The 25979-nt window shown below is 39.0% G+C and overlaps 1 protein-coding gene and 1 long non-coding RNA gene across 3 annotated transcripts in view; one reads left to right on the top strand and one right to left on the bottom strand.

Moving 5' to 3' along the window:
- The window catches only part of LOC140511599 (uncharacterized), a 51866-nt gene that overhangs the window by 24469 nt on the left and 1418 nt on the right, over positions 1 to 25979 (bottom strand). Inside the window, exon 1 of one of the 2 annotated variants that reach the window (XR_011969590.1) lies at positions 14606 to 15035. The exons of the other annotated variant lie outside the window; for it this stretch is intronic. This is a non-coding gene — a long non-coding RNA (uncharacterized lncRNA). Of the gene's footprint in view, positions 1 to 14605; positions 15036 to 25979 lie in introns of those variants that run through there. 2 annotated transcript variants of the gene reach the window in all.
- The window catches only part of LRRC66 (leucine rich repeat containing 66), a 28534-nt gene continuing 3308 nt past the window's right edge, over positions 754 to 25979 (top strand). Inside the window, exons 1-4 of the mRNA XM_072620748.1 lie at positions 754 to 858; positions 1136 to 1636; positions 14147 to 14316; positions 23795 to 24128. Of these exons, the coding sequence (XP_072476849.1) occupies positions 1141 to 1636; positions 14147 to 14316; positions 23795 to 24128 (1000 nt within the window). The 5' untranslated portion in view covers positions 754 to 858; positions 1136 to 1140. The remainder of the gene's footprint in view (positions 859 to 1135; positions 1637 to 14146; positions 14317 to 23794; positions 24129 to 25979) is intronic.

The following is a 25979-nucleotide window of genomic DNA, read 5'->3' as shown; positions in this document are numbered from 1 at the left end:
TGACTAAGTTTGTCCCTGAAATAGAAATGGGAAAATGTCTCCTTTCCCCCACTTAACTAGAGAGGTTGGGGTTGACAGGAACCTTGCATACACTCAATTGCTATATTGCTTAGTTTTGCTGAACTTTCTTTTGTTATTTCTTTTCTTTTTCATTTTTTGTTACATGGAGTAAGTCCCTGGTTTGGAGTAACAGAAAGAATCTATTTGGAAATGAAGTTGATGTAAAAACAAAAGCCATCGATAAAGTTTTTTTAAAATGTTTATCTCAAATGGATTAATTTTTAAAAAATCATTTGGGGCAATTATTTTCCCCTGAGAATTCTCCTTTTGGAGGATGAGGTTTATATATTCAAACAGCCTTTATTCAAATGAACGTGGTGCTTTCAATTTTCTCAGTCAGGACGTCCCCTAAAAAGGTTCAGGTGACTGATAGTATCTGGCTGCACCTGTATGTATGAATGTGGGAAACGCAAGGTTTTAAAAAAGCCTACATGGTGTGTTCCTAAATCTTATAACCTGAGAGTGACTATGTTTTCCAAACACCTGAAAAGACAAAGATGCAAAAGCCACTGAAGGCTAAACATTCCATTCCTTCTTATTGATTTAATTTGTATATAAATTCTTAGCATACAGGATCAATTTGACCCGTTGAACTTTCTGCCACTCAGTGCTCTAGTAATAAACCACATGTCTCACTCAGGAAAGAATTGCAGATAAGCATAATCAACTTTGCTCCTTCCGTAGAACCAGGGAGGAAGCGGCAAAGTCCCAAACCTTGATAATGTTTCACTAATTCCAAAGTAGACTGCCGGGTGACTGCTGGGTGACGGATGTTTTAAAAACAAAAGCATTTTAAAGGTGAGACTGAGAGGAGTAAATTACTTTTAGAAAAATTATATTATTTGTTTTAAAATGATACAAACATTAATTCTGTTAAATCTTTAATCTTTTGGGCAACAAATCTTAGTAAAAAAAATCTTTAAGAATTAAAGTGTTTGGAATCAGAAGCAAGTAAAAGTTTCTTTGAAAAAACTTACAATTCTTTCAGTTTGACGTGTTTTTGTATTTGCTTCTGGCTTTTAAAAAATGTTGTATATGAATAATATAATTCATTTTCCTTTTTTTTTTCCAATAGGCATTATGAAAAGTTCTTACCTCAATGTGATTACTGTGGTGCTAAGTCTCTATTTTACCAGAACAGGAGCAAACAAATCAAGAAAACTTGATATTCTTTCTAACTCCGAATGTCAATGGAATGGGGACCTTTGGATGGATTGCTCTTTTACTGGAAAATCTGATATACCAATGGCTATACCACAAACAGTGACCACTGTGGATTTAAGTTACAATTCCATTAGAGTGCTCTCAGTGTCTAACATGAGAAAGGAAGACTGGACCATAAAACACCTGAACCTTAGTAACAATAGGATATCTGAGCTAACTTTCAGCTCTTTTATGTGTTTTCCCTCTTTGGAAACATTAAACCTGAGTGACAATGGAATCCACTCCATCTCGTTGGACCTACAGAGACATAGTAGCTTATTGGGGAAATGCCAAAGAAAGGGTTTCAGAAATGTCTTTACATCTCTCAAAGTTTTGTCAATTCAAAGAAATCATCTTAATGCTACTCCAGGGGGTAAGTGTAAGTATAAAAAATAGAATGTAGTATACAATAAATGTATCCGCTTGACTTGGGATGCCTTTGGGTAAATATGGACTCCATATTAGCTTTCGGTTTTACTTGCATGGAACTAGAGCTAAAAAGAAAGCAGTCTGCTGTCTTTGGAGCAGGTATTATCTTTAAAAGAAGAGTCTCTTGAATTTAATATAATTTTGACTTAGTGCTATAACTTAAAAGATTTATATAAACCATTGGTTTTCTTTCCCATGATATAAATTTCATTCTTGATAATGTCGACTTCTCAAAGTACATTAGGAGGTATGTAAGTGCTGGACTTTAAATTACATTTTATGCAATCATCTGTTAATTATGGTGTATTCCAAATTATCCCAGCGACAAAAGGCTCTAAGAAATGACTAGGTTTGGATCTGATTCATTTGACGTAGAACTATATTTAATTTCTCTAAAGAGAGCATTTTGAATTTTCTTAACTTATTAGTACATATTTTTTACCACAGCTAGCCCAGTAGTCTGAAGATGAGGATCCAAAATATGGCATTTCTGTCTATTAATATGCAAAGTATCTTTGACTGTTGAATTTTCTTCCCCTGCTTGCAAAACAAACTTACAGAAATACATTGCACTGTCAAAATGTAATAAAATCACAATCCCATATCCATCTCTGGTTCCTAACAAGACTCTAGCCTCCTTCCATAACAAGATCACCCCTTCCAGGACTCCTCCAGTCTAATGGTAAATGTTCTAAGTAATAAATGGTGCTTCCACTGATTTTCTTGGGAGATTATTCAATAATAATGCAGTGTTTTATTCTAGGAAATATATCTGAGTATTCAGTCTAGACTATTCAGTCTAGACTTGCCTTACCTTCTTTTCATTATATGTTGCCACTTAGTTTACTATAATTATTTTTTGGCAGGAGGCATTGAGATATTTACATATTCAGTCAAACTTTATGAAACATCTATTATGTACAATATGTGTAAGACACTATGCTAGGTGTTGTAGGGCATGCAAAGAAATATTAGAATATTGCCATCTTCTCTCCATCCTAATTTATACACATTAAGCTTTTCCACTGAGTTCTTATATTCCATTTTCTGTTTTTTGTGTCTTTTCTCCAAACTTGTTTTTAGCATCTTTTGGGCAGTGGTGGCCTAGAGTTGAAGAGATAATTATTCTGAGGATAATATCAATGGAATTGTGTAGAAAAGAATGACTTCTTCCTTCCTTGTCCTTTTGGGACATAGCGTATTGGCCTTTCTCTTTTATATTTCATGGAATGAGGTCAAATGTTTTGTTTTGTTTTTCTTTTTTAATGAGGTGGTGAGCCATCTTCTTCCATAGCCAGTGAAGAGTATATTTATTGTCCTTTGCTATACAACTAGAGGTTGTAGTACTAACATTTGGATATCTTAGATATCAAATAGCACTTTGTTCTGTACCAGTCTAGTAGATATAATCAAAGAGCCTTGAATCTGTACTTAGAGGGCCTCAGTTCAAACTCTAATTTGCCAGTTGTACGTTGAGCAAGGTACTGAACTTCTCTAGTCTCAGTATTTTCTGCAGTAATTTGAAGTCAAGACTATGTAGCATCAGAGGTATCCCACTGCAGTCCAACCCTCATATGTGGAGCTCTTCAAAAAGCTATCCCAAGTTCAAGGCACTTAGGGGATCCTCATCAACTCAAAACCACTGCTCATGAGCTCCTGAAAATGTACTTTTGCCAGTCAGCCAAAAGATGTAAGTAGTTCAAATTGAAAGCATTTAATGAAATATTACAGAAAGTACAGTAGTAATAGAACCATTGCCCCCACCACGCCAATAAAATTAGGTCACACTTTCCCAGAAGTACACATACCATCAATGGGCAGAAAAGAGCAAACCAGAAATACTAGGAGGAAAATATCTGATGAAAGGAAGGAAGGAAAGAAAAGGAAGGAAGGAAGGAAGGAAGGAAGGAAGGAAGGAAGGAAGGAAGGAAGGAAGGAAGGAAGGAAGGAAGGAAGGAAGGATGGAAGGAAGGAAGAAAAATTGATAAGGGGATTTTAGGCTTGAGATTCTTTGAAATAAAGTCCAAAAAGAAGCCCTAAAATTAGTTTTGTATATACAATCATGGCCATGATTTTGTATATAATTCATTTTTAGGCCTTTCCAATTCCTTGCATTTTTATGGTTTGAATTATTTTTCCCTCATTGTACTATCTGGCGTTTACCCAGGGTAATTTTGTTGGTTTTCATATATGCCTCTGTGGCCAGATTCCCATTTATTTTTGTGTGAGTAGAACATTCTAGGGAGACAGGGCTGGTAAAAGAGAGGTGCTGTCTAGAGTCCCTTACTATAGAGCAGGAGTTCTCAAACTTTTTGTGTCCCATAGACCCCTTCGGCAGTCTGGGAAGCTTATGAACTGTCTCAAAATAATGTTTTAAATGCATAAAATACATAGAATTATAAAGGAAACCATAGTTATCAAAACATTTTTTTTTAAGATCACAGACTCCAAGTTAAGAATCTCTGCTCTAGAGAATAATCCCATGACTGGAGCCATCTCTGGCCTTTCCCACAAAGGCTTCTCTGGTTTCTCCCAACAGTCATTTATGCTATTTTTAGTCCCAGCCTTAGAAGTTTATAGAAGTACTAAATATTATCACCTTAATGACATGCTGTCTCTACATATTTAGAGAGTCTCAATGAGGAAGAGGTGTAGGAACTGAATCAGTCAATGCTGGAATGACTGAACTGCCCTCTCTGTTGCTCTATATGGCTGATATGTAGGTTCATAGATATTGAGTGGGAAAAGCCCTTGGACATCATCTAGTCCAACCATTTTGTTTTACAGATGAGGAAACTGAGGTTAAGTGACTTGCTCAAAGTCACCCATTTAGTAATCTGCAGAGTGAGCACATAAACCCTGGTCTTATGAATCTAAATCCAGAATTCTTTTCATGGCACCACAAGCTTAGTCATATATTTGGAATAATTCCCTGTTTAATTACAGTGCGATTGAGTCTAGTTTATTCCAGCCTTCTTTTTTGTCCTTCCATGCATTTTTTTTACCTCTTTTCTTCCTCAGGTGAGGCTTTAAAAATAATTATCCACTATGCATCTTCCTATCGAAGGGGCGTCATGTCGTAATATAATAGAACCAGAAAAAAAAAAATTTGAACTACCACTCTGGCACCTTCTAGTTGTGTGATTATGACTAAGTCAGTCAGTCGACAAGCATTTATTAAGTACTTATAAGGTGTCAGACCTTGTACTCAGGTCTGGGAAAACAAGAGTAAGCAGAAAGACAGCCCCTGCCCTCAAGGAGCTTATATTCTAATGAGGGAAGACTTACATAAAATCAAACTGAAAGGGGAGAGGGAGAGATGGGAATGAAGGGACTGACAACAGGTACTTGAATGGTGCCTTAGTAGAGCAAGTCAGAAGCTAAGCCCAGAAAGGAATGGACACCTTCCTCAAAAGAATGTCCTAGAGAAGCTCTACAAACAGAAGGAAGGAGCCAAAGGGTGGACGGTACTTCCAATGTGTGAATTCCAGTGCTGGAGGGAGCATTTGCAGGTAGAGAAAGTCTAGAGTAGAATCTGGAGATTATGAACACCATTAAGTTAATTAATTTAATTTAATTATTATTACTTTAATTAATATTTAATACGAGTAATTTACTTAATTTCTTTCAGCTTCACTTTTCCCACCCATAAAATGAGACTAAGAATACTTATACTATCTAACCCTTGGGATTGTTCTCAGGAGAATATTTGACAAACTTTAAAGAAATAAACATGAATTATGAGTTTGCATTACAATATTTTCCCTTGACCTTGAAGTCAGCAGGAAGAATTTAGAAGGAAATGGTGTATCTAATTTTTTTCTCCCCAATCAAAAAATAGCTCAGAAAAAATGTAAGTAAAAATCATAATAGTTTTGGTGGGAATCACCATCCAATCATTTTTAAACAAATTAAATATTTTATTACACAGTTAGAAGAGCAATGTAGAGCAGTGGATAGAGCACCAGTTGGGAAGTTCTGGGGTCATCACCCCTCATGCAGATTGGACAAGCCACTTAGCCTCTCAACGTAATTAGTTTTCTGAGACCATAAATTGCAAATAAGTTGATGACTTATAAATCCCTATGCTAATAAAAACTACAGGTCCAATCCATATCCCTATTATAAACTTAACATTCAGCAGTAATACAAGTTTGCTTAGTAACTAGTTAGATTTAAATTAATTAATTTCAGTAGTCTGTCCATTCCTTCACTTCTCCTTATATAAGCATAACCAGTGAGTCGCCTTGCATTATCTCACAAAAGTCTTCCCGTATTTCTGTATTTTCCTCCTACTATACAGCATTCTATTCCATGGAGGTGTCATGATTTATTTAACTATTTCTGTTACAAACCAGTCACGTTCATGTTTGAGGATAATTATGGGGGTATATTCCTGGAAAGAAGCAAGGGGGCGAACTGAGGAGCTTTTCTAAATTAACTTGATAAGCTTAACTCATCTTATCGAGTATGTACTTTGAACATACTTCTCCCCCATAGTGTATGGGCCTGCCCTTTGGAAACTTGGAGAGAAGATATAGACAATTCCTGATTGGTTTTTCAGTGACTTACCCCCAATATTATTGGTTGGTTGGAATTCTAGTCAGGATAACTGACCTGTAAAAGAGACCTATGACTTGCTTCTAATCTTTTTGCCTTTTTCTTTTCCCCTTTTTTCTGGAATATTATAAGAGTTTGGGGAAGATAGTTCTCCCTTCTTCTATCCATCCCTTTCCCAGCAGCAACTTACAACAGGGCATGATAGAGGGAGATAGGCTTGGCCACATGACCTGAGAAAAGTTCAGCTTTTCCAATCGCAGATATAGCGCTAACTATGGCAATGATAATATTACTGCAGAAGCATAGAGGGGAGGGGGACAAAGAAATTCATAATGTTCCTGAATTCTAAATGTTTCTGAACTCTGAGCTCTTATGTAGAGGAGGAGAAATTTCTATTTCCAAGTCAACAAGATCTAGGAATCTATCCTCCTAGGCAGAGAAGAGACATTTCCTTAGAAGTGACAACCTCATGGGGAACCCCCAATTTAAGAGTTAGAAAACAGACTTTCTGGAGAAAGGAATTTCCTGATCAGAAGTCTTTGTAGTTGGAGAAGCTAAGAGCGATGAAGCCATGTCATTGAGTGGAGAGTAAGATATTGGGATCTGTCATCTCTAGCTACTTCAGTGAATTATTCAGAAAGTGTAAATATAATGGAAAAGGTATCGCTCATTACAAAGTACGTTTGCTTAAGGGAGGAATCTAAACCACAGAATGGTGCAAGTCTTGGGGGAGATTTTGTAAGTCTCTGTGGGAAAGAAAGGTTTCCCTGGAATATTAAAATATTACCCAGTGGCAACCCTAAGGTCGATTTCCTTCCTTCCTTATGGGCCTCTTTGGGTTCTTTGAGTGCTTTTAGCGTTTTCTGTAACTGTGTGTAGTCTCCTGCAAGTGATATGTATTTTCTACATTTTCTCCACAATGAAATATTGGTGGTCCTGTATTTGATATGCATTTGTTTCCTTACATTCTTGTTTGGGAGTTGGGGATGCTTTTCATCCACATTTGTGGAAACCCAGACATGAATTTTTCTAGAATAAACTCCAGGCAGGGGTAATGAACCCCAAAGAAAAAAGTAACTTCTTAGGTCAGCCCCAACGACTAAACCTGGTTTTTATGAGGTCAGAGTCTTGGGCTGGGGGAAGGAGAGAAGGATAACTAGGGATCACAAATCATAGTCCAAAAAAGAAGATTGAACTTAATTTGGTGAGAATTTGTATGATTCTGTTTGTCAAAGTAAAATATTTGTGAGGACATCACAAAACACAGGAGTCAAGCATGGCTCAGCTCCATTTCTATCTCCAATTTGAAGGCTTTCCTGATTCCCCCAGTTCTTAGTATTTCCATATCAAATTGTCTTACATTTATTTATATGTGTACATGTTGCATCCAACTGATAAAATACAAGATCCTCAAGGACAAGGGATGCTTCATTTTTTGGTCCTGGTGTCCTCAGCCTTGAGCATAATGCCTTACACATACTTTACAAATGTTCGGTGAATAAGTTCATGAAGCTAATACTCATGGGATATATACATCAGTTTGCATATTCAGGAGAGAGTGCTACACATTTTTAGAAAATGGTGATGGTCTTTATGTACTGGTAACAACCATTTCTTTGGGTAAGAAGCTCTGCACTTGAAGAAAGACTGAAGGTCAGAGTTATAAGCCTCTCATCTATTAGTTATGCAAATTCAGGTAAGCCACTTAATACTGTATATTTCCAAAGCACTTCATGGCTGATGAAGCACATTCCTCCCAACCCTCTAAGGTAGATAATGTAAATATAATTGCCCTCATTTTTATTGGCTCAGAGAGAAGTGACTTACCCAAGATCACACAGCTAGGAAGTATCAAAACAGTCATTGGAACTCAGATCTTTTTGATCTAGCACAACTTTCACTACACCAACAATACTCTTCAGCTATAGAAATGAGAAGGGCTGGGCTAGACCAGTGGTGCCAAATTCAAGTAGAAACAGGGCCATTAAGACCTGCCATTGCATACTGACTTAGAAAACCATAAATTAATAGCATCTATGTTTTATTGTCTTTTTATTTATTTTGTTTTTTTCCCAATTATATTTTCATTTTAATTAAATTTAATTTCCCAATTACATTGTAATCTGATTCAAGCACACCTCTAGACTAGATGGCCCTAAGACCCCTTCCACCTCTGACATTTTATGATTCTGATTCTGTGAAAAGTTTATCTCACTCAACAAAAGGCACTTCTAAACGCTGTCACCTGTTCCTGTTCCAATGACAGCTAGTTTCCTGAGCTCTGTGACAGCTGCGATACTACCAGCATGTTCCTTGTTTGAACAATACCCAGGGAAAGAGTTGGCAGGTGCAGCAGACAGAGGAGAAGCCTATGGTAAATTTAACACCAGGGATGCACCAGCCCTCTTACACAGGCTTTTTGACTGCAATATTCTTAGCTCCCCTCCCCCTTCCACCTCCCCCCAGTCAGTTTAAAATAGTTTTAAATAGTGGAATTGATCCCAGGTTAGATTGTCCCAGCTTCAGCAAACAGTCCTTTCCAAGTGCCTGCAGGAGACTTGGCAATGGATTAGCCAACAAGTATTTTATTATTCCAGTTAAGTTTATAGTCTTTAAGCAACCACCCAGAACAAAGTGCACATTAGAATCAGAGGGTAAAAATTGTTAGAAATAAAATGGGATGACCACACTTCTCTCTGAATCCTTCTAGAACAAAAATGAAGCACGCTGGGACATTTAAGCATTAGTTCTTGGGGGTGGGGGGGGAATGTACCCATGACAACTTCTAAGTTTAACTTTCATTATAACTGTTTTCTTGAACACTTTCTTAAAGGCCAGCAGGTCAAACTGAAATAGAAATTACTAATGTGTTTTGTTGTATTTTTATTAATTTTGTTAATCTAGTTTTGTCTAGACAGTCCTGAGTGCCCAGAACATTGGTCTGGTTAAATCAACAGAACAATAAATGAAGGCCTGATTTGTAGCATTTACTGATACTGGAGGTGTGAATGCTCCTATTGGAAAGTTAACTTGGCTCTTGGTAAAGCCAGCTTCAGCACACCTTTGGTTACTCTACAAAAAGCAGGTGGATCTTTTAAATTCATAGGCTTTTGGTTACAAGTGGTGACTTTTTTAAAACCACATTTTCCTTATTGTCAACAAATTAGTTGCTGTTCAGTCATTTTCAGTCACCTCTGATCCTTCCTGACCCCATTTGGGGTTTTCTTGGCAGAGATACTAGAATGGTTTGCCATTTTCTTCTCCAGTTCATTTGACAGATGAGAAAACAGAGGCAAACAGGGTTAAGTGACTTGACCAGGGTCACACAACCAGGAATTACCTGGGGCTGGATTTGAATTCAAGTCTTCCTGACTCCAGACTTGGTGCTCTATCTACTTTGCCACCTAGCTATCCTTGGCAAATTCTATTAACTCTACAAATAATTCCTGCCAAAAGTCAGCACTGAGCTACCGTTGCATTTACTATGTAACACGTGGGCTCATGAATTTCAGTTCAATTCAATGAACATTTTTAAAGTATCTGCTACATGCCCAGTAGTTAGGGGTGCTGGGGATACAAAGTTAAAAATGAGCAGGCACTGTGGTACGTGCCCTTGTTCTATTGGAGAACAAGGGAAGGGAGAAAGAGAACACATACCAGCTATGTAGACAACAAGGTAGGAAGTGATGAGGTTTAAAGAGAAAGGAAACCAAGTGTTTTTGGAGCCTTTGAGGAGAGAACACTTGAATCTGGAAAGAAGGAAAGGGCTTCCTGGAGAAGGTGACCCTGGACAGAGTCTTAAGGGCCAAGAAGGCTTCTGAGGCTTATTTGGTGAAGCTGTTCGGTGGAGATTTCCCAAAACATCTGTTCTCTACAGGGCACTTCTAATTCCCTTCCTTCTCTTGCTTCTAGCGCTCTTTGGACCTGACATAATTATATCTGCCTCCCATTGGTTTGTGTTTCCTATCACTAAAACTACTTCATTAGTCAAAGGAAATGTTTACTAAGGGAGTGTTCCCTCCTTAGCAGAGAGCCTCTTGGGACATTTTTCAATTAAGTTAGAACCAAGTAGAATAATTTTTTCAGTTTATTTCAGCACACATCATTTATCCAGCAACCATTTATTAAAAAGCACCTACCATGGACAAATCCCTATATCAAGTTAATCATGACATTGTTTAAAAGGTCTCTTTGACAGCCTTTTTTTTCTGTTATCTTAAATTCAGGTCTCTTTCACCTCAGTTACTATAGCATCCACTTCCTTTTTGCTGCTTCCAGCCTCTTCCCCTTCCAGACTATCTTACATATGGCAACCAAGATTAAGTGGGAAACAAAACACTGGGAAATAATTTTTACAACCAGTGTCTCTGATAAAGGCCTCATTTCTAAAATATACAGAAGACTTACTCAAATTTATAAGAATGTCATTCCCCAATTGATAAATGGTCAAGTGATATGAATAGGCATTTTTCAGAGGAAGAAATTAAAGCTACCTATACTCATATGAAAAAATACTCTAAATCATTATTGATTAGAAAAATGCAAATCAAAACAACTCTGAGGTACCATATCACACCTATCAGATTGACTAACATGACAAAACGGGAAAATGATAAATGCTGGAGAAGATATGGGAAACTGGAAGATTAATGAATCATCGGTGGAGTTGTGAACTGATCCAACCATTCTGGAAAGCAATTTGGAATTATGCCCAAATGGCTATTAAAATGTGGATATTTTTTGACCCAGCAATACCATTTATGGGTCTGTATCCCAAAGAGATTATATAAATGGGAAAAGGATCTATGTGTACAAAAATATTTATAGCAGTTCTTTTTGTGATGGCAAAGAATTGGAAATTGAGGGGATGTCCATCAATTGGGAAATGTCTGAACAATGTGGCATATGAATGTAATGGAATACTATTATGTTATAAGAAACAAGGAGCAGGCAGACTTCAGAAAAACCTGGAAAGATTTATATGAACTGATGCTGAGTGAAGTAAGCAGAACCAAGAGAACGCTGGACACAGTAACAGCCACGGTGTGTGATGACTGACTTTAACAGACTTAGAGTGTCTCAGCAATGCAAGGATCTAAGACAGTTCCAAAAGACTCATGATGGAAAACTCTGTGCACATCCAGAAAAATAGCTGTGAAGTCTGAACGCATATCCAAGCATATCATTTGTTCTCTCTCTCTTTTTGTTTGTTTCTTCTTTCTTGTGATTTTTCCCATTGGTTCTAATTCTTTTTTACATGACTAATGTGAAAATAGGTTTAATATGAATGAATATGTAGAGCCTATATCAAATTGCATGCTGTCCTGGGATGGGGGGAGGGGAGTAATGCGGAGAAAATTTGGAACTCAAAATCTTATGGAAGTGAATGTTGAAAACTAAAAATAAATAAAATTAATAATTTTTTTTTTAAAAAAGCATATAGTGTAGCAGAAAGTGCTAGACCAGGAGTCAGGAAAGATGTGACTTCCAATTCTTACCCCAATACTTATTAACTTTGTGTAAAGCAAATTGCTTAACATTTCTGATCGTTAATTTCCTCATCTATATCATAAAGACAGTATTTCTTGCACTTGCTAAAACATAGGGTTGTGGAGAAATTGCTTTGTAAACCTCACAAGGGCTATATTGCAGAACAATGGACCTGGAGTCAGGAAAATCTAAATCCTACTACCAATATTTACTGGTGGGAAAACTCATTTCTTAAACTCTCTGAACCTCAGTTTCCCAAGTTGTAAAATGGTAATAGCAGTTATCTATAGCACTAACCTTATGATAGTGATTCTCAAATTTTTTCATCTCAGGCCCCTTTAGACTCTTTAAAACTGTCAAGGACCGCTAAAGTGCTTTTGTTTTTGTGAATTTTATCTATTTATATTTATCATATTAGAAATTAAAATGTCTTGTACTATTTTAGAAAAAAAGTTTGACTTCATGAACCCCTGAAAGGATCTCGTGGACTCTTCAGGGACCCATGATCATACTTTGAAAACCACTGCCTTAGAGGTTAATTGTAAGACTTCCATGAGATAATGTATGAAAAGTGCTTTACAAACTTTAAAGACTAATGCAAATGGCAATAATTATTCCATTTTAAGACATCTGACAAATGTGAGATCTTCTTATCTCCACCTGGTATCCTTGGTTATCTTTTCATGCACTGCCTCTTCGTATGGACTTTATTTCCCTTGTCATAGTCATTGCATGTACTTGATCTGGCTGTGTTTTCTTCCGTCTGCATTACTTTATGCAAATTTCCCTGAGGCTTTCATTTGTAATTCTTTATGGCACAGCAATAGTCCATTATCTTTACATGTTAAAATTTGTTCAACCATTAACCAATGGTTGGGCAGTTATGTTCTTTCCAGCTTTCCACTATTGCAAATAATAGTGCCATGACTTTTTTCTTGAATCAATAACCCAGGGAAGACTTTTTACACATTACTAAAATCATGTCTCATACATATACATATATATCTTAAAGGCAGTAGGATTTTATACATATATATAACATATATATAGAAAATGGAGCAAGAGAAGTATGATTTCAGTCATAGTAAGCAGTTCTAAGAAAGGACATCGACAACAGAAACTTGGAGCCTTTAGAACTGGACAGAGCTCTAGAAGTCTTCTCAGCTGAAGACTGCAGCAGTGAGAGCTAGCAAAGGTAAAAAGCTCTTTGTTCCAGGACATATGTAACAGGAGCCTCTGCCAGTGGGACTCCAGTCCAAGAGCGCACGGAAAGGCCAGCCCTCACATGAGTTTGGTGAGCCTGTAACAGAGGGAACCTTTGCCCCAATGCAGAGCAAGGGCAGGTCTTCTGTGATGGCTTCCTATCTGCTTCCTACCTAAAGAAGAGCCTTTTAATTAGCTGTTGAGCCAGCCCTGACTATGCCCAGCCAAAGGCACCAACAAAGAAATCTTGTCTCCTTTTTCTGGTGACAAATGAAGAAAAATTGCAATGAGGTGAAAGAGGCACTTCTGCCACCATCTTCTCCTGATATGTGGCCATGAACACGTGAAACCTCTATTCAGTTAACTCCTTGCACTAGATTTTCTTGCTGTCAGGTGAATGAGTATTGAGATGGAGAGGACCAGATTATGAGCTTGTAGACTTCCAAAGGTTGGAAGAGCCACCAAAGGTCCTTTTGGGAGGCCAGGGCAGCATCTGTCAGTGACTGCTGCAGCTGAACAACCAAGAAGTTAGCAACCAGAGCAGCCCCAAGGAACAACCTATAAGTCTCAGGGCGCCAGGGAATCTGCCCAGCAGCTGAGATACTGGGTCCTACAGCCAAGTCAACAACTCCTCCAGTGCTAGACCACAGCCAGAAAGGCATTTGGTGGGGTGAACATTTAGTTGCAGCCATGTTGAAAAGTTTGAGCCCATTTTCCTCAGGAATTGAAGGGGTTCCACCAACCTCTGGAAGCTCACAAGGTCACGGTCTAACCTACTCTGTCTCAATACTCATCCACCTAAATGCAAGAAAGAACAAAGGCAAGGAGACAAGAAAGGAGATTCCACATGTTCACAGCCATGTGACAGTGGAACATGTGGCAGAGGGAGCTACAGGGAAGAGAGAAGGAATTCCTCTGTTAGAGCCTTTTGTATGCACTGTCAGGCTTAGCTCAGCAGTCAATTAAAAGGTTTTTATTCATTACACAGTAAATGGACAGGAACATATGCTCCAAAATGGGGGCAAGGTCCTTCCAGCAACAGGTGGTCCTACTTTTCCAAACTACCAACCTGGGTTGGCAGCAGACGTGCTCTGAGGAGTGGACCCCTATGTGCCAGTTCAGTACATACCTTGAGCAAGGCACCAAATTATGTCATTTGTTAGCTCTTAAATCGCTTTTTTTCTTTTTCTTTGAAACTCAGGATTATGGAAACTGAAGTCTTTACAAAATCTGGATCTGTCATCCAATGCCATATCACAGATTGAGCTGACTGATTTTCAAAACTGTCTACAGCTGGAGAAGCTTTATTTACAAAATAACAAGATATCCCAGATTCACCCAGATGCCTTCAAGGATCTCAACAAACTTCAGGTTCTAAAAATCAGCTTTTGTTATACTTTATATATATGTCTACATGTTTTTTAGGTGGTCAATTTTTCAAACAGTCCTCCATTTCAATGTCCTCACTGTCCCATGACGATAATTAGTGATCTAGAAAAATCAATGCATTTTTTGATCCCACAGAGCAGGGATGAGGAACCTGCAGCCTCTAGGCCACATTTTATCCTCTAGGTCCTCAGGGGCAGATTTCCCATCCCTGCCATAAAGGGATGTAATCTTTCTCACCCAAAAAACATAGTTTCAGACAAAGTGTGATTACCTCAAAAAGTCTTCAAACAAGGCAGTAGAAACCCGGCAGTATTCAGTGCCTAGTAAATATTCAGAGGAGACACCTTTGTGATCGTTTCAGTTCCTGTTGCTGGGGTAACAGCACAGCATATGCCAGGCTGTCTAACAAGCTTCCATTAGAGTTGGGCTTGGTTACCCAAGGTCATGGAGGACAAAAAGACCACAATGTCTGAAGTCTATGATTAATCCCTAAGCTTCGGTTTAACCATTAGTTTCAACCCTCCCAGTGTTGTAGCCCACCTTTCCTGGGGCTGGGGACAGGTGGCAAAAAGACTGAGCTTGGTGTCCTGACCTTCATGTCCCTTGCCGCCTGCTGGTGGTGATGTCAAGAATGAGGGCAATGGTTAAAGAGAGGGAGGAACTGCTTGTAATAAGGCAGAAGCCAACCCCCCCAAAAAAACCCCAAAGCAAAACAAAAACTGTTCACCTAAAGCTACAAAGACCGTGAGGATTACAAACATGAAAGAACCTGGAACTTAAAGAACTTGGAACTCAGCAGACCGGGAATTAAGACCCAGCAAAATGGCCTTGGGCATGCCAGTCACTTAACCTCTCTGGGACTCAGTTTCCTGATTTGTACAATTAGAATTCTCACACTACCAACTTTATGAAGTCATAGTAAAAGTTAAATTAGATTAAAATCCCTTGAGGGCAGGTACTGATTCACTTTTGTATTTGTACCTCCAGAACTCACCACAATGCCTGGCATATAGTAGGTACTTGCCAATGGCATATAGTAAGTGCTTATTGGTTGGTTGATCAAATGACGCAATGAATCTAAACCCCTTTATACATATACAAGGTTGTGATAGCTCCTGGTACTGGAATTGATCTCATGGAACAAATGGAGGACTATGGCTAGAAAAGCAAATCCCCTACATGTAAGATAAAGATCTAGTCCAGGAAAATGTGGAAGAGGAAGCTGGGGCATCATACCATTAAGCTGAAAATCATGATAAATGTTCTATTTTAAAAACAAAGGAAGCATGATCTTAGCATGTAGAAACAAGTCAAACTTTTTTAAAATGTTTAAAAAGGTTTTTTTCCCTGCTAGAAGAAATCCCATTGCAACAAACACCAAAGAAGTCTCCAGAATTCTTAAAACAGAATATTGTAGAATAGGCAATATCATACTGAGAAGGAAATACGAACTGCATTCAGATTCTACAACCGTGGGTTTCATTCCTGGCTCTGCCAACTAAGTAGTTAGAGGATCTGGGGGCAAGTCCCTTTACTTATGAGGACATCAGTTTCCTCATTTGTAAAATGAAGGGGTTATGCCAGGTAAATGCTAAGGTCCTTTCTAGCCCTAATGAGCTTAGATTTTTTTATTATTCAAAACAAGAGAGGGATGGGCCATGGCTTAGAAATATTTCGGTGGAGTGGGATTTCATAAAATTTCATAGAATCAAACATTCAGAGCTGGAAGACCATCAGAGGTTCCCCTCTCCAATCTCTTTCTTTTATAGGCCCAAAGTCCCAGGAGTTATTTACATAAATTGCCCAGGGTCACACAGATGATAAGATTCTCTGGTCCCAGAACCAAGGTCCTTTCCACTGTATCATTTGTCATTTCACTTCTATAATCAGTGAAAATCAGACCACATAAAAATATTTCATGAAAGACACTGCCCTGAGGCAATGCCAGATCTCAGGCCGGTCAGCTGGGTTTTCACAGTCCCTGAAGCAGCAACAGAAAATTTCTGGATTGAGGCTTAAAGGCCAAGCCAACTTGTGATTCAATAGCAGGTATTTATCAAGTTATCAATAAATATTAAAATGTTTATACTCAGTGCTGGTCACTGGTAATGCAAAGATGAAAAATGAGATGACTTTTGCCCAGATCTAATGGGGTGAGGGAGAGAAAAATGCATGCAGCTAGGTGGCACAGTGCATAGAGCACTGGGCCTGGAGTCAGAAAGACTGATCTTCCTGAGTTCAAATCCAGCCTCAGACACTTACGAGCTGTGTGACCCTGGGCAAGTCACTTCATCCTGTTTGCCTCAGTTTCCTCATCTGTAAAATGAGCTGGAGAAGGAAATGGTAAACTTCTCCAGTATCTCTGCCAAGAAAACCCCAAATGAGATCATGAAGAGTCAGACACAACTGCATAATAGTGACATATAAATATGGGGTTGGAAATTATTAGAAGTTAAACAAAATGGCCTGAGATTTGACAAGGGAGCAGGGAGGATGATGGAAGAATTGGTATCTGAGCTCAGCTTTGAGGAAATAAAGATGTACTGTCTCTTCCCTCTCCCTGTACTAGGGCAAGCCAGTACTTGAGGGACCTGTGACAAACTTTTCCAAGGCACACTCAAGGAAAGGAACCCTACATTTAAGACTGGAAGGGACTTTAGAGGTCATCTGGTCCCACACCCTGATTTTTCAGAGTAGGAAACTGAGCCTCACAGAGGGTAAGTGACTTGCCCAAGGTCTCACAGGTAGTAACAGAACTGGATTTTAATTCACTTAGATCTTATGACTCCAAATCTATCATTTCTTCCACTAAGCTACATGCACAGTCCTTCCCACTACCTCCATCCAAGGAATTGCAAGGTTGTTTGGTTTTTTTTTCCACTTCGCACCATGAACCCTTAGCCACATTTCTGCATGCATACACTGGACCTGGGTCCCTGAAGTGGTTTGTCAGGTCAATAACTTGTTCAGATACAAATTTTCTGCAGTGTGAAAGATTCTGAGTCCATAAACAAGGCCAAACTAAAGTCATAAACATAGATGTTTGGGTTAGTTGTTTGTTTTTTGGTTTTGTTTTGGCTTTTTTCAGTTTCAAACTATTTCACCTTCAGGCCAACCACTTAGCACTAGACCTGATGAAACCGGGTCTTTCTGGCTAACCTCCAAACACAAATTCCAGTTCCCAATTGAACATAGATCTTCTTGAATCTTTTTCTCTCTCTCTCCTTTCACCCTCTCCTTCCTCAAAACTGTTCGCTTCAGACCATCACTTCCCCCAGTCTGGCCTGTCTTCTATCAGCCACCCCCCTTCTCTTATCCCTGAAGCTACTTCATTGCCTGCTTCTCTAGACTGCAGTACCAGAATCTCATCAACTAGCCTCATTCCCCAAGTATTTTCTGCCTCATTCAGAGTTCGCAAAGGATTTCTAGCTCCTTTTTTTTTTTTTTGCTTTGACTGACTTCCACTAGCCTTTCTTCAGTGCTTCTAGTCATTTTACTCTTTGTCTCTAATTGTACCTTTTAAGGTAGCATATTTGGTGTGATAGACATAATTTGGTGAAGCAACTAGTGGGCCTGCCTTAGAGTCGACAAGATGGGTTCAAGTCCTACCGCAGACTTCTACTGATTGACTGACCACGGGCAAGTGCCCTTAGGCAAGTCTCAGAGACTGGAAGGGTAGATAAATTGCCAATATGAATTTGTGGACCAAGTTTCTACACTGGAAGTTCCTCACAGCAGTGGAATCATAGGTTCAGACAAAATACCTTCTTCATACTTCCTCCCATTAGAGAGGCGTTTTATTTTGTGAAATCAAAATTTTTTTAATGGCCTACATATAATAAGCGTAGTAAGATCTTGTCTTTCCTTTACCTTCCAGACTATAGTGTGACTGTAAAAATGTAGAATATAATTGGCAAAAGCTTGCTTGTTCTCTTCTAACACTTTCTCCAAAGATATCCTTGATGGGCATATAGTCTCAAATATAGCCATGGAAAAGTAGGCATAACTGCTTATAGTTATTAATATGTTCTCAATCATCTCTTTTGTAATGATAAGGTTCATTATTTTTTCCAAGCATCATTATCCTCCCCTCTTTCATATACCTTGAGAATCAATTTCTCAGTGCCCTCAAAATGGTGTTGCTTCCAACATACCTCAGATATATATACTTTTTAAAAATATATTTAATTTTTAATTTATGAAATAAAACAAGCATTTCCATAACATAGTACAATAAAAAGATCGCACATGAAACTACAAAATCTACTATGTACAACTTGTTATTCCTTTCCAATATACAACAAAATTATCATGTAAATTTTTTCCTTTTTTTCTTCCCTCCTCCCCCCATTCTAGAGATGGCGACTATATATGTGTGTGTATGTGTGTGTGTATGTATATATGTATAGACGTAGGTCTATACATATATACATATACATACATACATACGTGTGTGTATGTGTATACTTATTTGAACCTAGGCTCTTTTAACGTCCTTGTAGTGGCAATTGTTTTATGGGATAAACCTACTTAGGAAATTGTAGTACTCTATATTTTTATCCATTTCCCATTAATTCACTAAATTTTTCTGCCTAATCATCCTTCTTAACTCATATTGACAAGAAATTGTAATTATCTCCATGGCAGCCTTATACCAATGTTTATCACAAGTGCTACCATACAATGAACAAGTATCCCATGAGATTTCTTTCTGCTTTTGGATGCAAAATAATACCAACTCTGCAAATTCTTTTATTTTCCTCTCCAAAAAGAATCTATGAAGCATCCTTCCATTTAGCTGCAATTTAGTTTTTCCTTCTGGCTTTATTTATAGTGAGAACATCAAGATTGACTCTATAAAGTTCTTCTGAATATCAACTTATTGGTCACTGGACAGGGTTTCACATTTAAAGCACCAACAGCTAAATTAATGTTTACAGATGGTCTAAAAACTGTGTAATTCCTAGCTCACTCCAGCCCATTCCCCATCACCCTGTCACCTTCATTATAGAAGGAGAACGAAAGGTACCACACACAATTAAGCACCACTTTTTATTTTTATTTTTTCACAAGCTGTCATGGCCAAAGAATTCATCAAGTGGCCAGGTGATTAACTAGGCTAGTTGTCAGAAAGCAAATTCAATCTATTGGAGAGGCTGTACTTGAAACCCTCCCAACATGGTAGAAAGTACCAGGGCCTGTGCTCCATTATCATAGCCTTTGAGAACCTAGGCTCACCTTCATGCCAAAGTGAGGCATCAAAGTAGGATTTTATGGAAGTTGTAAACTTCAGGTGCTATAGAAATGTTGGCCATTGTGTTTCTGGCTGCCTAACTGGGAGGTGTGCTACCCATCTCCCACATGCCTACTCTAGTAGAACCTTAAAGTTTGCACTAGATTGAGTAATAATGGATAATTTCAATAAGAAATGGTAGTTGGTTACTGCTTCCAGTTCCCAAAACTACATAAAACATCAGTCGGAAGCCTGAGCACAATAGGAAAAAGGATTGCCAACAAAGCTAACACCAGTACAGAGTGGCCAGAGATAGACCAGGGATACGTGTAGTTTGCAAAGTCCTATGCCTAGAGGCATCACGGATGGAAAGCTTAGCTAAGAAAGCTCCAGGGGAGACCTCAAAAGTATCAAAGAAGACCATCAGGAAGTAACAATGAGCAGGAAAGGGTCCCAACTCTCAGACTGAGACACCCTAGACCTGGGGGCTCTGAGGTACCTAGTACTTGGTCCTAAGATGCCAAAGAAGGTGCAGAAGATCCAGTGCTCTGAACTGGAAAAATCAGGAGGAACTAAACCCAGTAGGTAGAAGTTAGCAAAGAAACTCAAGGGATTCTGCTCAAGACCTAGCAGGAGTAATCATCCCATGCACAAGTAGAGCCTAGACCTGGAAAAAAGAATCAGGAATTCAAGTTGAAGCAGTGAGTAATGAAATCTCTAAAGATCCCTGCAAAGGAAGAGAATGGTTTTGTAGCGACTCAAAGGAGAAAATGAATGTTCCATGAACACTACATGAATATCTCAAAGGAATTAAAAGATAAAAAATGAAATAAAATCCTTTCAGGAAATAATTGGAAGAAGAATAAATGGATTAGGACAGATATCAGTAGATCTTACACAAGTACTAGTCTCCTTGAAAACTAGAATACTATATGCAGAAATCAATAACTCCATAAAACCACAAGAAATATTGAACAAAATCAAAAGATTGAAAAATGAAAGAAAATACAAGCTATCTGCGATCAGAAACAAATGACTGGGGGTGGGGACGATAAAAGCAAAGCAGAGACCATTTAAGAACCTTTGGACTCCCTGAAAACTATAATTTTTTTAAAAACCCTAGAACAATATTTCAAGAATTCATAAATAAAACCTGCCCAGTATAGGAGAACCAGAGAGCAAAATGAAGGTAGAAAGAATCTACCAATAACCTCCTCAAAGAAATCACAAAAGGAAAAGTCCTAGGAATGTCACACACACACACACACACACACACACACACACACACACACACACACACACACACACACACACACCCCTCTCAAGGGTGTCTTTACTGTGTTCACCTCTTAGTCTGGAACACTCCAGTAAATAATTCATTTTTTCTTCTCAATTTTCCCATGTTATAAATGTGATCTACATCGCTGGAATAGAAAAACCTGATAATAAAAGGTCTGTTCTATTTATTCATTCTTCAGTTAATTTTAACTTACACTGATCCATGTATCTTCCCACCTGGGAATTCTTCCTTTCCACAGACCAGGTAGATTTTTCAAGTACATAAATTAACCACCATATGGAGACAGAATGAAGTATGTTTCAATGATATTTCAAAAAATTTCCCTTTTCTTAATCTCATCCCATTCCTTTTGGATACTGAGCTGCAGTATATAATGTCTTCATCTTTCCTTGGAGCATAAACCCTCTAGTCAATGGTAGATTGCTAACATATTTTTCTGCTTAACTCCATTAGTATTTTCTTTCATAATCTTTGTATCAGAAATTATTCCTCCCAAGGCTTTTAACAACCTTATTCTTTCCCTTCATCTTACCAGTTTTGTCCTCAGCTGTCCCATAAAAAGTTTTGTAATATGTTGTAAGGCTAGACTGTACCAGGCCCCAGGCAAAACTGCAGAAGTAGGCAAAGTTCACCTTTGGTGTCTCCTAACCCTAATCGAAACCCTACCCCTACTCTGCTCTGTCCTCACTCTACTAACCCAGTAATGGCTTTCTTAGCTCTCCTCCCACCAAGAACCCAAATCTCTGCAGGTTAAAGCTGAATCCACCCTAATCTCTGAAGTTTCAAATTAGGCTGTGAAGTACTCCATAAATTTTCATCCCAGTCACCATACAGAAGGCCCTTATTTGATGACTCAAGTATTTGATGACTCAAGATTGTGGAGATAATGACAATAACCTGTAGATAACCAAATTGGTAACTGAACGAATGAATGTATTAGCAAGTTGCTTTTCAGGCCTCCAGGAACCCTCAGGGAGAGTGGGACTAGCTGCCCTCTAAAAAAGCTTTTTAACTTTATGATTCAATTCCACTCAATAAACATTTATTAAGGTCCTATTATGTCCCAGCCATGTGCTAGGAGGTTCTGGGGATACAATGGCAAAAATAAAGCATCTATGTCTTCAAGGAACTTATCTGAGGACTGTGCTACTATCCACGCATAGAAGATGGGTAGTATTGTGCCACTTGGAGTTAGAAGCCTTGAGTCACATGCATGGCCATACCATCTACGGGCTATGACTTTGGAGACATTTAACCTCTTTGATTTCTTCATGTGATCTTCTTTATCCTTAAAATGGGGATCATTAGGCTTACACTTCCTAACTGACAGAGTGGTTAATACTTTGTAATGTGGTAGAAAGTATTTTGTAAAGTATCATAAAAACATGAGCAATTGTAACTTAATTTAGTGTTCACTTTTTCAAAAATAGAATGAGCACCGACTAATGCAAGGTACAAAAGAGAGGATAAAAAGGTGAAGACATACCCCCTGGCTTCAAGGAATACAAAGTAAAGCAAAAACAAGCAAAAATATATGTTGTCCCTCCCTCTCCAATGCGGGGAGGTAATGTATATGAAGTGGATGGTAAGTCACCTTAGAGAGGAAGACACTCACATCTAGGGGGACAAGGAAGGGCCTCTTGGGAAGGCTGTCTTTGAGCTAAGTCCTAAAGGGAGCAAGGTATTGTAAGAGGTGGAGAAGTAATAACATTCCTGACATGGGGACTTTCAGTACAAAGTTTCAGATAGGAGATTAAGTGTCATGAGAGGAGAACAGAAGTAGGCCAGTATTGTTGGGTGTATGGAGGGAAGTCGTGTAAGTAGAGTAACATGTAGGTAGAAAGGGGCCAGGTGGGGTAAGGGGTCATCCTTAAATTCCAATCAGAGGAGTTGATATGTGGCTCTAAGGCTAATCAGAAGCCAGTGGAGTTTATTGGATATGGGGATGAAACGGTCAGACCCATCCTTTATGAAAATCACTTGTCAGCTGTGTAGGAAATGCTTAGAAGTAGGAAAACATTTGAGGCTGAAAGACCAATTAGGCAGGAACCACGAGGAAAAAATACTGTCCAGTGCGGTCACTGGAGCTGAGGTTTTAGCTTAGTTGTTCTTCTTTCTCACAAGGGAAGATTAGATATGGAGAAAGGGGTAAAATGATTGTGATTGGGGGAAATGTATTTTTAAAAACAGAATAGAATTGAATCTCAGAGCAGGAAGAGATATTAGAAGTCATATCAATCACTCCATGGCATTTCCAGGCTGAGATCCTCCATACAACTTCTTCTCTTTCCCTTCCAGTCTTACAAATCACTCCCTGCCGTGTACTCTGTGACGCAGTGACGCTGGACTCTTTGCTTTCCTTCCGCTGGACACTCCATCTCCAGACTCTGGACATTTTCCCTGGTTGTCCTCCATGTCTATAACACTCTCCCTCCCGGCTTTCCTTGCTCCCTTTAAGTCCCTAAATTCCCACCTTCTCCTCCTAAAATCCCCTTAGGTTTAGTGCTGGATTATCTCCAGTTCATCTTGTATCTTGCTTGTTCACAGGTGTTCGCATGTTACCTCCCCCATTAGACTAGGAGCCCTGAAGGCAGGGACTATCTTTTGCCATTCTTTGTATTCTTAGAGCTAAGCACAATGCCTGACATTTAGTAGGTACAATTAGTGTTCATTCACTGACTGACTCTGTGCTCTTTTACAGCACCTTTTATTCAGTGATAGCCAGTCCTTTCATGATCAAATCACTTCAAAATTATTAAAGATTTTCTTGGAAAAACATTTCCAAGGCACAAAAATGCAGCTTATATCTACTTGTATGACTTATAACACCTAGAGACCCATAAAAGTACAGTTTTCATCGTTGTCTTTATTTTTTTAAACAAATGTCATTCACCAATTATTTCTTCTTGTTCTCCCTTTTCAAGCAGATTGTGAATCTTAGCAATAATATTATGACCGCCATCCTACCAATGATGTTCATTGCCTTAACTCTGCCACATCTGGATGCTGACCTATCAAACAACCGATGGCAATGTGACTGTAACATGTCTGTCTTTCAAAATTTTATTTCTGAATCCTGGAGGAGAAAGTGGAATAGCATTTGCAGTCAGTCCATCAGTGCACCTGAAGTATCTTTCCTCTCTCTGGAATGGCTCCATTTGAACTGTGAAATGCATATGGAAGATTTGATCTCTTTAAAAAAAGTTACAATCCCCCATGGAGCAACAACCCTCCTAGACTGCGACTCTGATCAGCCTTGGGGTAGGTCCCAGAATAGTCATGGATGTCTGTTCACCTCTTCCAGTTCATTTGGGGTTGCCTACAGGATGAGCAAAATCACAGAAACCAGAAAGGGAGAGTTTCAAAGGTCCCTTGACATTCACTGAGCAACTGTTTCATACGGACACATAATGAGCTATGCTTGAGAGACATCGTGCCATAGTGCAGAGGGGGCTGGCTTTGGAGTCAGAAAAGCTTGAGCTAGGGGTATACCTCTGATGCATGGTTATGGCCAAGTCACCTTCGCAGTAGCCTGGGCAGCCCTCCAAGATGGAGGAGCTACTAGCACAAAGCCAAGTTTTCATGCCAAGAGGCCCCCACAATGATGGAAATGAAAGGTCCAGTGCATTTTTAGTGTAAAGTGCTGTTTGCTAGGCACGGAAGGAGATGCGAAGATAAATAATATAGCTCAAGATCTCAAAGATCTTGAGTTCCCCCCGTAAGAGGGACTATGGAATGTCCCAGGTTAATGTTGTATGAATTAGAATATTATACATGTATAGGAGGAGCACACTCTGCTAAGAAATCAGATGAGAGAAAAACTGCTTGTGGGAAGAGAAAAATAACAGGACAGCTCCATCTCACTTTTCAGCATGATTAACTGAAAAGAGTCCATTATTTTAGAATGTTGACTGTGAGGTTTGATTTGACTCAGATCAACAAACTAGGCACTAGGACTTGTTATAAAGATGAAAAATGATCTGATCCCTGCCTTCAAAGGGTTTACGTTTTCCTAGGAGGATGGGACAACAGGAAGGTATATATGAGTATGTATAAGTAAGGGAGATATATAGAAGTAGAATGCAAGGTAGAGTATGGTGGATTGAAGGAGAGATCCAGAAAAGGAACTCTGGGGAAACTGAGGAAAAGAAGAAAGCTCTCTCCTGAGGGGATGAGGAAAGATTTCATGGAGAAGGTAGCACCTGAGCCAAACCATAGAGTAAAGGAAAGCTTGAAAAGCACATATTTTGACGATACAAATGGATTCTTCTTTTCAAGTACTTATTACTTCTTTTACAAATGAGTACAGGTAACTGGGGGCCTATTTGCTGGGAAATTCATTGTTAAATTAAAAGCTTCTGCATCAAAAACAAAAAAAAGAAGCCAGATTTTACTCTAAGGACTGCCTTTTATACCATCCAGATGTGTTGTAACTTTAGGGAAGAAAGAGGTGGAAGTTTGTTCACCACTAGGACCAGGATCAATTAATCAACAAGTGTTTAAGTACCTACTATGTGCGAGGCACTGTACTTGATACAGGGGACACAAACACAAGGAATAAAACAATCCTTTTCTTGCAATGAGTTTGCTTTCTGGAGGAGACAAGTACCTATGAAAATACATGCCAAGTAAATATAAAGTTAATAAATACACACATACAAAGGAGTTAAAAGTATCTGGGAAGGGAAGCAGTAGCAATGAGGGAACTTTAGCCTGGTGTTGCCACTCGTGGTGTGTCAGAGCCTCCTCCTCCCAGATGAAGACATGACTCATATAAGAAGGCTGGTGTCTGAGACTCTGTTCTGGGCAGAGGGACCTGCAGACTGTCTGAGACTTAACACCATCACTTTGGGGCAGAAAGACCACTTGGAAGTAGAAGAGAACGATATCTATGTTGACTTCTCTGACTGACAAAGATGAATGAATGGATGGTCCAGCCCCAGCCTGGCTTGGGGAGGGCTTTGGGAGGCTTTCTCCTCTCCACTCCCACTGTCCTGGAGTCCAGGGATGCTCTCTGCCCCAGCTCACTGGAACAGTCCCAGGACTGCTGAGGCAGACTCTCCCAGGACCAGAACCTCAGACTCTATCTATTCGTCTCATTTCTAGTGCTCC

Source organism: Notamacropus eugenii, chromosome 6 (assembly GCF_028372415.1).
Source record: "Notamacropus eugenii isolate mMacEug1 chromosome 6, mMacEug1.pri_v2, whole genome shotgun sequence".
NCBI classification, from domain to species: Eukaryota; Metazoa; Chordata; class Mammalia; order Diprotodontia; family Macropodidae; genus Notamacropus; species Notamacropus eugenii.
Note: the sequence above shows the minus strand (reverse complement) of the source record. Positions and strands in the feature narration are given on the sequence as shown.